This window comes from Lipotes vexillifer, unplaced genomic scaffold (genome assembly GCF_000442215.2).
Source record: "Lipotes vexillifer unplaced genomic scaffold, Lipotes_vexillifer_v1.1 scaffold1117, whole genome shotgun sequence".
NCBI lineage: Eukaryota > Metazoa > Chordata > Mammalia > Artiodactyla > Lipotidae > Lipotes > Lipotes vexillifer.
This window is the reverse complement of record NW_006778824.1, coordinates 710,566-721,693: the sequence shown is the minus strand read 5'-3', so window position 1 is coordinate 721,693 and position 11,128 is coordinate 710,566. Positions and strand designations below refer to the sequence as shown.

General features: G+C 60.2%; 1 protein-coding gene across 1 annotated transcript in view; it reads left to right on the top strand.

Annotated features, from left to right (window-relative positions):
- The window catches only part of INPP5A (inositol polyphosphate-5-phosphatase A), a 184,514-nt gene that overhangs the window by 135,055 nt on the left and 38,331 nt on the right, over nt 1-11,128 (top strand). The window contains exon 8 of the mRNA XM_007451997.1: nt 295-414. Coding sequence (XP_007452059.1) covers nt 295-414 — 120 coding nt within the window. The remainder of the gene's footprint in view (nt 1-294; nt 415-11,128) is intronic.

Sequence of the window (11,128 nt, the reverse complement as noted above, 5' to 3'; positions counted from 1 at the left end):
CCCCCCCCCCCCCCCCGTTCTGAGGAAAGTTCCTGGGATCCTGTGTAGGTCCCTTTCTTCAGAGAAACAGCTCCCTTTTCCGTTGGCCGAGTACCCGCGTCCATGTGGGGACTTCACTGTGTGAGGACTCCGGGTCTTGTGTGTCCTCTCTGACCACACCTCGGGGGAGGACACGCCTGGGCAGCATGGGTGCACCTGCCTTGAGGAGCCAGGTGGGGCGGCATATGGGGGGACTGGCCCAGGCGGCCGGGCAGCTCCAGCCCTCCTCCGAGCTTCCTGTTTCTGTCCCCGCAGTGCCTTCGACTTGGTGAACATCCATCTTTTCCACGATGCTTCCAACCTGGTTGCCTGGGAGACCAGCCCTTCTGTGTACTCGGGGATCCGGCACAAGGCCCTGGGCTACGTGCTCGACAGGTAGGTACTGAGGGGGGCCTCCCCCCGCCCACCTCCGGGGAGGAGTGCAGCTTGCTCTTTAAGCCATTTTTCCTAGTTAGCTTTTTCCTATTTACCAAAAATACGAAACTTGCCAATGTCGACCCAGGGATAATGCACAAAGCCCGACCCCTGCCCCCAGGCTCCCGTTATCCCGTCCAGACGCGCTGGACGGCGGGTGGCCTCACTTTCTTTTCCGTCTCGGGGGGAAGATGAGCCATGGTAGATGGAGGTCTCCTTTGGCCTGGGGTCCCGCTGGCCGCGGGCTGCGTCTTCCCAGACTCTGCCACACCCGCCGGGCTCCAGCTCTAGGCCCCTTGGAGCGGCTGGCCGGGCAGGTCTGCCCTGCCCGGCAGAGCGCCGCCTCCCGCACCGCTCTGCCCCAGCTTCCCGGCCCGGCTGCGGACCCCTGGCCAGAGGGGAGGCAGCCTCAGTGGTCGTCAGAGTGCGCAAGTCCCTCCCGTCACCTGCCCAGGCTCCCAGCACACCCCTCTGACCACCCTGGCCCCCGTCACAGCTGGTTTTCAGGACCCTCCCCCCTGGGCCCTCTGAGGCCCTCCCTCTGTCTGCGATGGTCTCATATGACCTCTCATGGGGTCGCCGCTGATGGGCTGTCATCTGGGAAAGAAAGGGAGCTCCTCACACCCAATTAAGAGGCTGCGTTGGGCCCTGATTTGCCGGAGCGCGTCCAGCGGCCGAGTCCTCAGCTGGAGTCCTCTCCCACCAGCTCCCGTGCCCTGAGTGGGGCCTTTGGTCCGCTTGGGCTTGGGGCGGGGTCTCAGATCTCGCCAGGACCTCGCCAGCCTGCCCAGACCATGAGTTGTGCCTGTTCCTTCTGTGTGCGTGCTCAGCCGAGACGCGCCCTGGACGGAGCCAAAAGGCCAGGAGCCTGTCCCCGTGCCGCCAGTCAGCGGGACGAGACAGTGGCCACCAGTTCGCCTCCGGGCTGCCGGAGATCAGGCCCCTTGCCCTGTCCGAGGCCCCCACGTGGGGGATACGGGGGTCTGCTTGCCCTCCCCCTGTCTGCAGCCAGGCGCCAGCATCGCCCAGTCTGTGCTGAGGCCCTGGGCTGTCTGCCCTCACGGCACCGGCCTGACGCGCACGGTGCCTTGGTCTGGGAGGAGGCCCAGGGGCGCGTGTGGTCACATCAGACTTGGGAGCGGCCCTCCTGGGAGGGGTCATCTCGCAGCGGCCAGACCTGCCTCCCGGGGCTGCTCGGCTGGGGCGCGGCTGGGGCCCTGCGGTCCCCGGGCCGTCTCTGGGGCCTCCTTTTGGGGCCGGAGCCGGCTGGATGGGGAATGAGCCGGGCTTGGCGGCTGTGGTCAGGTCGTCAGACGGATGGCCCGAGGATGTGTCACTGCCCCAGACCGCCTGTGCTCTGCGACCCCCGGGAAAGCGGCCTCTGGGTTTCGGGCCCTTCCCCGGCTCCGCGTTCCCATGAAGGGCTTCTGTGGGGCGCTCAGCCAGCCGCATCCGGACCTCCGCCGCGCGGGGCCGGGCCGCCCGCACAAAGGGCCGCTCTGTCGGCGGTGAATGACGGGCCGCCCTTTCATCGGGGATGCTAACCTTTTGGCAGCCACCAGCAGACCGCATTCTCTCTGCCGATTGGGAGGACAATGCCATGCTGGCCCTTTGAATGGATGCTGCCACCAACAGTTTCCCATTCAGGGCGTTGGGAACCTCTGGGAACATTGTCTGCGGCCGGCGTGGACGCAGGGGAACAGTGCGGGGTCCGAGGGGAGCCCGCCTTCCCGGCTTAATCTCCCTGTAAAGCCTCGCAGGCTCGCGTTTCCACCCGAGCGAGGGTGTCAGGCCCGGGAGAGGTGGCACGTCAGCCCAGGTCCTGTCCCCACGAGCTGGTGGGGGGACCTTGGGTTAAAACCGAGAAGCACCCGGTGCTGTGTTTGCAGTTTTTCTGTGAATCCAAGATTATTCCAAAATAAAAAGCTTATTTAAAAAAAAAAAAAAAAAAGAAACCCTGAGAGTCAAACTCCCGTCTGAAGTGTGTGAACTTTCAGAATTGTTTACGCTACGAGCAGCGCCCACCATGCGTGTCCCCTGCAGAGCACCACGCCCGTGATGCCCTTGCTGTGACGGGCTTAGTGGGAAGGATTCCTCTTGGAGACGTTGGAAAATAGGATTTCCAGTGTTAATAAAGGACGGCCAGTGGGTTCGTCTGGGTTTTTATGGTAAATTATAACTGATGTTTTTGTGCAATAATTTTTTGCTTTAAATCTCTTGTTCTGGGACTTCCCTGGCGGTCCAGTGGTTAAGACTCTGTGCATCCAATGCAGGGGCTGTGGTTTTGACCCCTGGTCGGGGAACTAAGATCCCACGTGCCGCGAGTCGGGGCCAAAAAAAAAAAGGAAAATTAAAAGAAAAAACCTCTCGCTCTGCAAGGTTAAAAGAAGACAAACCTCTAATTAGCAAAGGGCGTCAGGCTCAGAGACTCTGCAGTGGGCTGTGTTGGGGCCTCTGCGCGGGGCCTGGGGTCCTGTCCGCCTGGAGGGGTGCCTCAGACCCTCCTCGGGGCTCTGGGGGGCTGTGTGTTCCGCGAGCACCTTTGTGCCCGCCGTGGGGACGGGCGGTCCCTCTCCAGGCGCACAGTCACGCTCTTGGGGAATGTTTGGGGCATTAACTCGGCAGCAGAGACTGCAGCTCGCACAGTCCTTCCTGGACTCTCCCAAGCTTTCGGCCGTGAAGTGAGATTTTTTTTCCACAAGTGACAGGGCTCTTGTGTCTCCCTATGCAATGCGGCCGGGCCAGGTCCTCAGGAACATTTTTACATCACAACTGTGAAATCTCGGCATAAAGCGCCCCTTTGTCCCCCAGTATCTCTTCACAAATACAGTCCATTGTCACAGCGCTGAAGTTAATTTGATCAACATTGGGACATTTAACTTTTATGTCCGGTCAAAAGAGTTGTTTCATGCTCATTTTGGGCTTTCAAAGAAAATGATTGCCAGAAAAATAATGCTGCCCGGAACAATTCAGAGCAATTAGTTTCCCAGGGCGCGGCGGTGTGATGCGGCCGCCACACAGCTCCCCTTTGTCGTTCTGCGGGCGGTCATCCGTCAGCTGTCAGCTGCTCAAAGACCCTCGTCTCAGGGTTTCTCTTAGGGCCGTTCCCAGAACTCGCCTCGCTGGTCAGCCAGCAGAAGAAAAGCCGCCGGTCTCCAGGCAAAGACAGGCTCTGTGCTAAGGATGCGGGTCATCGGGACGCCCCACGTGGCCGGTGGCCCCGAGAGCGGGCTCTGGTGCCTGTGGCCCCCACCTCCCCACTCAGGTGTCCCTCAGCCCTGAGGCCCAGGTGGCCACTGTCCCGTGTCTGTTTGGAGCCCAGCTCGGACGCAGGAGTCCCAGGCCCGCCAGGCAGCGTCCTCGCCGCCCCAGCTCCTCCCCAGCCTGAGGGCTGGTCTCCTGCGTGCTCCTGGCGTCAGGCATCCAGCGAGGTGTGGAAGGCTACGATGAAAGTCATGCGCCCTCCACTCGGCAGTGTCAGGTTTACGTTTTCCCGTGCTTGTCCTTCTGTCCAGAAGTGAAACGAGGGTGCCGTCGGTGCCCCTGTGTTCTCCGTCCCGAACCCTCGTCGTACCCGCCCCCCAACTCTGCCCCCCTGCCGTCTTGATCCAGTGGCTGTCTTTCCTGGACCCCGTGCACATCCCTGGACCGCCTGCGTGTGTTAACATGTGTGCAGTATTGTATATGTTTTTATTGCATGTTCGCATCCTCTGTTGTTTGGGGGGATGCAGGCTTCCGTGAGCCCCTTACATGATATCCTGGAGCGTCACGTGAACGGCAGCATGGGCACCTCCCTCTGTGGCTCGTATCCTGGCTTCGTCACTCCCACACTCCAGCTCCACGTCCCTCGTGGCAGCTCCCTCCGTGCTCGTCCGCCATCTTGCTGGCCTTCGTTTGCCGTGTTCTCGGGGCTTTGCTTTGCATTCAGGACGCCTCGCCCTTCTCTGCCGGACTGTGGCCCTGCCAGCTGCTCACCCGGGCTGGGGACCGCGGGATGCTCTGCATCTCCCGAAGGCCACTGACATTCAGCATTGTCTCCGACGTTCTTTGGTATCAAAAGTCTTAAAGCCTCCCTCGGCTTTCTGAGCTTCCAGCTCTTGTTTTCTCTTCCGGGTACGTGGGGGAACTGAGTGGCCCCAGGAGGCTACGAGTCTTCTCTGCTTCTCTGGCTTGTGGTGGCATCTGAGCAGAAAAGGCGTATTTAATATTATGCTGCTATTTAAAGAACGAATGAGAGAACTGCTGACGGGAAGCTCAGCCTGACGCCTGCAGGAGGTCTCCACCCACAGCCCTGCCCTGGAGACCATTGTCATCAAAGGGAGCATGGACGTCCAGAGGGTGACAAACGGCGATTTGACTGAGAAGTGCCGGCCATGGTGGGGCCTGAACCTCTCCTGTTCCCCCCGACAGAGGGGGAACCTGGCCCCCCGACAGAGGCAACCTCGTGGGCTGGAGGACATCTCGGTGCACAGACAGGAAACTCAGGCCCAGACTGGAGCCGGACCAGCCGTGCAGATTACTGGAGAGCGAGCCCGCGGCCACGATGCACTTCGTTGCCCTCAGCTCTGGAGGCCACGGGTCTGGGGCCAGGGGCCAGCGTGGTCCGGTTCTGGAGAGGCCCCTTCCTGCTGGACGCCGCTGGCTGCCTCCTTGCTGTGCTCTCAGGTGGCAGAGGAAGCCCCGGCGCCTCTTCTTACGAGGACACACCTGTCCCATGGGATCAGGGCCCACCCTCACGGCCCCATTTGACCTGGATCATCTTCTGAGCGCTCCGTCTCCAGTACCGTCTCAAGGGGCTGGGCTTCAACGTAAGACTTCAGGGAGAGTCCAGCGCCCGCGGGGCCTCACGGCCTCATTCCAACAGCCGAGCTCCGGCCACCAGCCGGCTGAGACCAGAGGAGCATTTCAGAACCGGGCGCGGTCCCTGGAAGCTTATGGAAAGGAGTGGGTTCTGTAACCAGCCACAGCGGCTGCCCCGGCGCCCTCCATGTTCTGCTGCTCGAGGGTGTGGCCTTATTGTGCTGAGACTCCCCCTGGTCCACCCCACGCAAGTGGCTGAGGGTTCGTGTGTCACCCGTGCTGGGGAGCCCTGGGCCGTCCCAGGGTGCCTGCTGCTGCAGGAGGCGTGGGTGACCTCACAGGTCCCTGGGGCACCAGGCCTGGGTAGACGCCGGGCTGCAGGAGCGTGTGGTGCCGGCTGGCGGGGCCCATGTGTCGCTGGGACTCGGCTCAGGCTCCGCCCCCCAGATGTGTCCTTCCTGCCTTCACATGGGATCCTCCTCCTCTGTCTCTGCCTCGGGGGCGTCTGGGACAACCCACCTCCCCACAGGCTCCCTCGTGCCTGCAGCTGTCACAGTAGGGGACTGTCCTCCGCGGCTGCCAGCCCCACTGGCCCAAGCCCGAGGCCAGCACGCGGGGCAGAGTGAAGCGTGCAGTCCTGAGAATAGCTTCCAGGAAGGTCGGTCTGTAGGAGGCGGCTTAGGTGCACGTGTGACAAAGCCTTCAATCCGATGCTTTAAGACTAAGGGAAACCCCAAAGACCCTGAAGTCAGCGGCCAGTCGCAGGAACCTCCTGCCGTCCACACGTTGCTATTTCAACTTGTCTGACCTGAGCACACGCCTCTCCCAGATCTGAGACGAAAACTGAGGTCGGTTTCCACCACGTTCGGTAGCTATAAATATCAAAGGAAGGACCCTGGCGTGCAGCCTGGTGGGCAGGCCCGATGGCCCCTCGTCTGCCCCTCCGCCCGGTGTCCTGTCCAAGGCCCGAGCCGCCCCCGGTAGAAACGTGTGACCTCAGGTATTCGATCTGTGTCCCCTTCAGGGCTGTCGCCTCTGCCATCAGGCTCTTCAAGCCGCGAGGCGATCTCGGCCCCTTCCTTCCGCACAGGCAGCCTGAGCGGGTGGGGACCCTTCGGCACAGCAAGGCTCCTCGCGTCATGAAACCGCCCGTCAAAACAGAAAGAGACTCCGTTCTCAGGGCCTAAAGCATTGATTTTTATGGCTCTTCTTGTAATTCTCTTTCTGAATTAGGCACATGGTATTGATGTGGACCTACTTTTTAATCATAATAGCCACTGACAAGGTAATTAATTTTAAAACAACGCTTTTTTCCTGCTGGCCCAAATGGCACTATGTTGAAATTAAAAGCGAGGGCTGTGGGCCGCGGTCTGGCACTCGGGCGGCTGCTTCCCGTGACAGCACCTCCATCTCGCCTCGGACGGCAAAGTTATTAATGGGCTCAGGCCATTACATCAAAAGGAGCAGGGCACGGGAAGATGATAAAGTTTAGGGTTTTAATGATAGAATTACAAGATCCGAGACAAGCTGATGAAATCACGCCACCAGTCACCGCGGGCCACCCCGTCCGTCACCAGAAAGAGGCTGCGGGGGCCGGGTTCCAGGAAGGCCGCCAGATGCAGCGTTCTCTCCCTCCGAACCCCCAGAGCTCTTTAAAGTTGATTTAGTCCCATATTAAATCTGAAATTTGTTATCTTTTAAAAAGGAAATTACCTCTAAAGGGATTCTGCCATTTAATTAGCCAAGTAGTCTTTTGCTTCCCCGGCGCAGTGTCGGCCGTCTGCCCTGCTTCCCGGTCCCTCGTTTCCCGCCCATCTGTCAGGGCGTGGACGGTCAGCCGGGGTCAGCCGGGCTCACGCTTCACCCAGATCGTCTGACGCCCGCCCGCCTCCTCATGCCTCCCAGGAAACCGCCCGCGTGGGGACTGGGGCCCAGGCCCGGGCCGGACCTCCTGCGCGTCCCTCATGGCCCCCTGGAGCAGGAGAGCTAGTGTGGCCGTGACCTCCAGCGCCTTCAGGCACCTTCCAAGGCTTCGACCCCAGGAAATGTGGAGCTCCAGCCTTTCCTGCCGCAGGGCTGGAGCCCGGCTTTCCAAGCCAAGATTTAAGGCGAATGCTCTGGCTCGAGAAATAGTTCAGGATCGAGGGGCGCTGTGAGTGCTCTGGCCTCGCGTCTGAGCCGTGTCCCCGTCGCCTTGCTCAGGTGTTGCATGTGACCCGACACCACGTTAAGTGTAAGAAGCCACGAGAGAGCGGCCGGTTCGCCTGTGAATGCAGAGGTTTCTCCACTTGCCACACCGACTTTTCTCGAGGACGTTGTGCTCTGGGCTTCTTAATAAACAGAAGCTGATACACCCTCAGGATAAAATGTGTAGGTTTAAAGTGTCTCTGCCCAGGAAGCATGACAGCTCGCCCTCCTTCCTTCAGCAAATCAAGTCGAAGCTTCGGTTTGCTTTAGTTTTTCTTAAAAAACAAATAAAAAGAACGAAAGAAAAGAGAAGTCCCCATGAGTGACCTGAGGTCCGAGTGGCGGTGGTGAGGAGGTGCCGTGCGACCGCTGAGCCCAGACCTCGCGGGGTCCCAGGCGCGGTGTCAGCTTGCTCCCCAGCCCCCTGCCGCAGGGACACCCCAACGGGCACCCCCCCAGGCTCCTGTTTGGAGGCAGCCTTGATGGGCCGGGGGCGCAGGGGGAGGGGGCTGAGGCCGGGAGGTGCCCTCAAGGGCCTCCAGGCGGGCTGGGGCCAACGGGCCTCGGGGAGCTGAAGGGACTGGCGGTCCTTGTGCTGGGGCTGCGCGGCTGCTGGGCGCAGAGCAGGTGACGTGGGGTCCCAGAGCCGTGAGGCTGGAGGGTGAGGGCACGGGGGGCAGCCCCTGTGCCCACCCCCAGGCACAGGCCCCGGGGCCGCAGGCGTCTCTGGCCTCCGCACACAGCCAGCAGTCACTTGGCAGGGCTGCAGTGAATAGTTCCGTTTGGGGGTTTTTTAAAGAGCAGTGTGGCGGAGCCCCAGTGGTTGTGTCTCTCTCATCCGCTCACTGGTCCTGGGAGGCGGCGCCGGGAGGGACGTTGTTGCTTCTCCTTTCCTGGTGGGGCTTGTGCACCGGGTCCCCCTCCCAGAAGATGGGCGACCACGGAGTCCATGCCCCGACGGGACACCCTGTCGGCCTTTCCAGGGACCTGTGCAGGTTCTCTGAGGTATTTTCTTCTTCTAAAGTTTAAGGGCAGAAGAGATTAACTTTCTTCAAGATGGCTTGGATTGCCTCCTGCTGACAGACAGTCGGTGGGGGTGGGTTCCTCCCCCTCGCCCGCAGGTGCCAGGCGGGTGCCAGGCGGGTGGGATGGGGTGGGGTACACGGCCGGTCCTGGATGTACGGCAGCCCCAGGGCCGACCCGCCGGCCTCCCTGTATTTTCATCCCTGAGCGATGTCTCCTCCACAGAAAGACTTGTATGCGGGCCTCTCACTGCTGTGGCCTCTCCCGTTGCGGAGCACAGGCTCCGGACGCGCAGGCTCAGCGGCCATGGCTCACGGGCCCAGCCGCTCCGCGGCACGTGGGATCCGCCTGGACCGGGGCACGAACCCGCGTCCCCTGCATCGGCAGGCGGACTCGCAACCACTGCGCCACCAGGGAAGCCCAGAAAGACTTAACTTTTCACACAAGAAGTGACGTCACTTGTTGGCTGCACTCTGTTAATGACAATCTGTTAAAATACGTCCTTTGTCTTCAACTTCGCATGTGTGAGAATCAATCCAACTAAACAGGAAAACAAGACTTTTTGTGGAATTCAGCTACGTGATACAGCAATTAACATGCAAGAAAATATGAAAACAGCTGAGACAATTCCTAGAAGAATTTCAACAAGCAGGGCTTCCCCATAAGAAGTCCTGTGATTTAAAAGCATATAGGAATAGATAAAAGATCTGCAGGAAAGGAGAGTCTCAAAAAGACCCATGTAATCTAGGGACTTCTGTTCTGTACAGACTCAAGGGGAAGAGGACTGAATGTTTAATAAAGGGTTTGGATCAGTCGACTGTTGGGAAAATCGATAAACTAAGATCCCTTCTTCACACGTAATTCCAGATGGATTAAAGGCTGCACTACGGGCCTCCCTGGTGGCGCAGTGGTTGAGAGTCCGCCTGCCGAGGCAGGGGACGCGGGTTCGTGCCCCGGTCCGGGAGGATCCCACATGCCGCGGAGCCGTGGCCGCTGAGCTTGCGCGTCCGGCAAGGGGAGAGGCCACGACAGTGAGAGGCCCACGTATTGCAAAAAAAAAAAAAAAAAGGCTGCGCTACAGACTCTGCCAGGAAGATGAGAGAATGACTTGTCGGGAATCAGCCTTGGGGGGAGAAGGGCCAGCAGCTGGGGGAACGTGGGCGTGTTTCCTGCGTGAAAATTAAGGCTCGTGCGTGACGGGTACCGTGAGCACAGACAGCGTCACCATCACACTTTACGGGGAAACTCTTGGAGTTGAAAAAGCAGGAAGCAAGGAACCAGAAAGGAAAGCAGGCCAGGCGCGAGCAGAAGCCACCAGCTCGGCGTCCCCTGGGGTGCGGACGGGACTGTCCCTCCAGCCCAGCGGCCACTGTCGTGAAACAGCGGCGATGTCATCGCTGTCAGTCACCTTTCCTTTCTCAGGCTACTGCATCAAGTTGGGAAGGCCGCTCCAGGGTTGGGGGCACGCCTGCTCCCTCTGCACTGGGGGCCGGACGGGGCAGGGCCAGCAGAACCCGGGTTTCTCGGTGCCGGCCAGAAATTTCTGAGTTGATCTGGGTGAGCGGTGCTCCCGGCTTTGCCCGCCTTTAATATTTATTTTCTCAGAGTCCATCGCAGCACGTGGGCCATGGGGACGGCGCCCCACGCTGCGCCCATGGGCCCTGTTGCTCTGTATCGGCGGGGGTGTCAGTGCAGCCACCAATGGGCGGTGGGACTGGGGACCTGGGTCACCGAACCTCCCTTCCCTTCTGCCCAGACCATACGTCTGCTCTGCGGGTTGTCTTGTTAGCCATGGTTCGCATTCTGCTTTGAGTTGGAGGCCAGGAGTCCTTTGCCCTTGAGGCCAGTGCAGCCGGGACCCTGCTGCCACCAAGGGCGGGGAGGGGGTGGGGGAATGAGTGAGCGGGGGATCGGGGTTCGGTGGTGTACTGGCCTCTTACCGGGGAAGAGAGGTTTGTACGGGGCCGGGGTGGGGGCGACGCTGACATATCACTGTCACGTTTGCCGTGTGTGCGTTTCTCAGCTGAAAAATCTCTATGAAATAAATTGTGATTGATTTAAAATATGTGGAAAAAGTTTTTTGAGCCAGGCAATACTTAGCTTAAAAAGAAAGACATAGTTGGGCTTCCCTGGTGGCGCAGTGGTTGAGAGTCCGCCTGCCGATGCAGGGGACACGGGTTCGTGCCCCGGTCCGGGAGGATCCCACATGCCGCGGAGCGGCTGGGCCCGTGAGCCATGGCCGCTGAGCCTGCGTGTCCAGAGCCTGTGCTCCGCAATGGGAGAGGCCACGACAGTGAGAGGCCCACGTACCGCAAAAAAAAAAAAGAAAAAATGACATAGTCGCTCTTACTTTGTAGCTTCCAAACATCCACGTGGGGATAAGCTACAACGCTGAGAATGAGGTCAGGTGTCCACCACCGATGGGAGGAACCATCCACAGGCCAGACGGAGGCGTCCTGGGCTCACGTGTGTCGCCCGCTCCTGGCAGCTCTCCCGTGTCTGGCGTGTGGCGTGGCCCTTTTCCTTCCTTGGTGCAGGCTGTCGTTGCCCGCCAAACGTGTTTTCATGGCCCCGGCCCAGCAGATGGGACCGCGCTGGCGCACACCTCAGTGCTGGCAAGCTGGGCGTGCCGTCTGGGGAATGCGTGTTGATCACCGTCACTGGG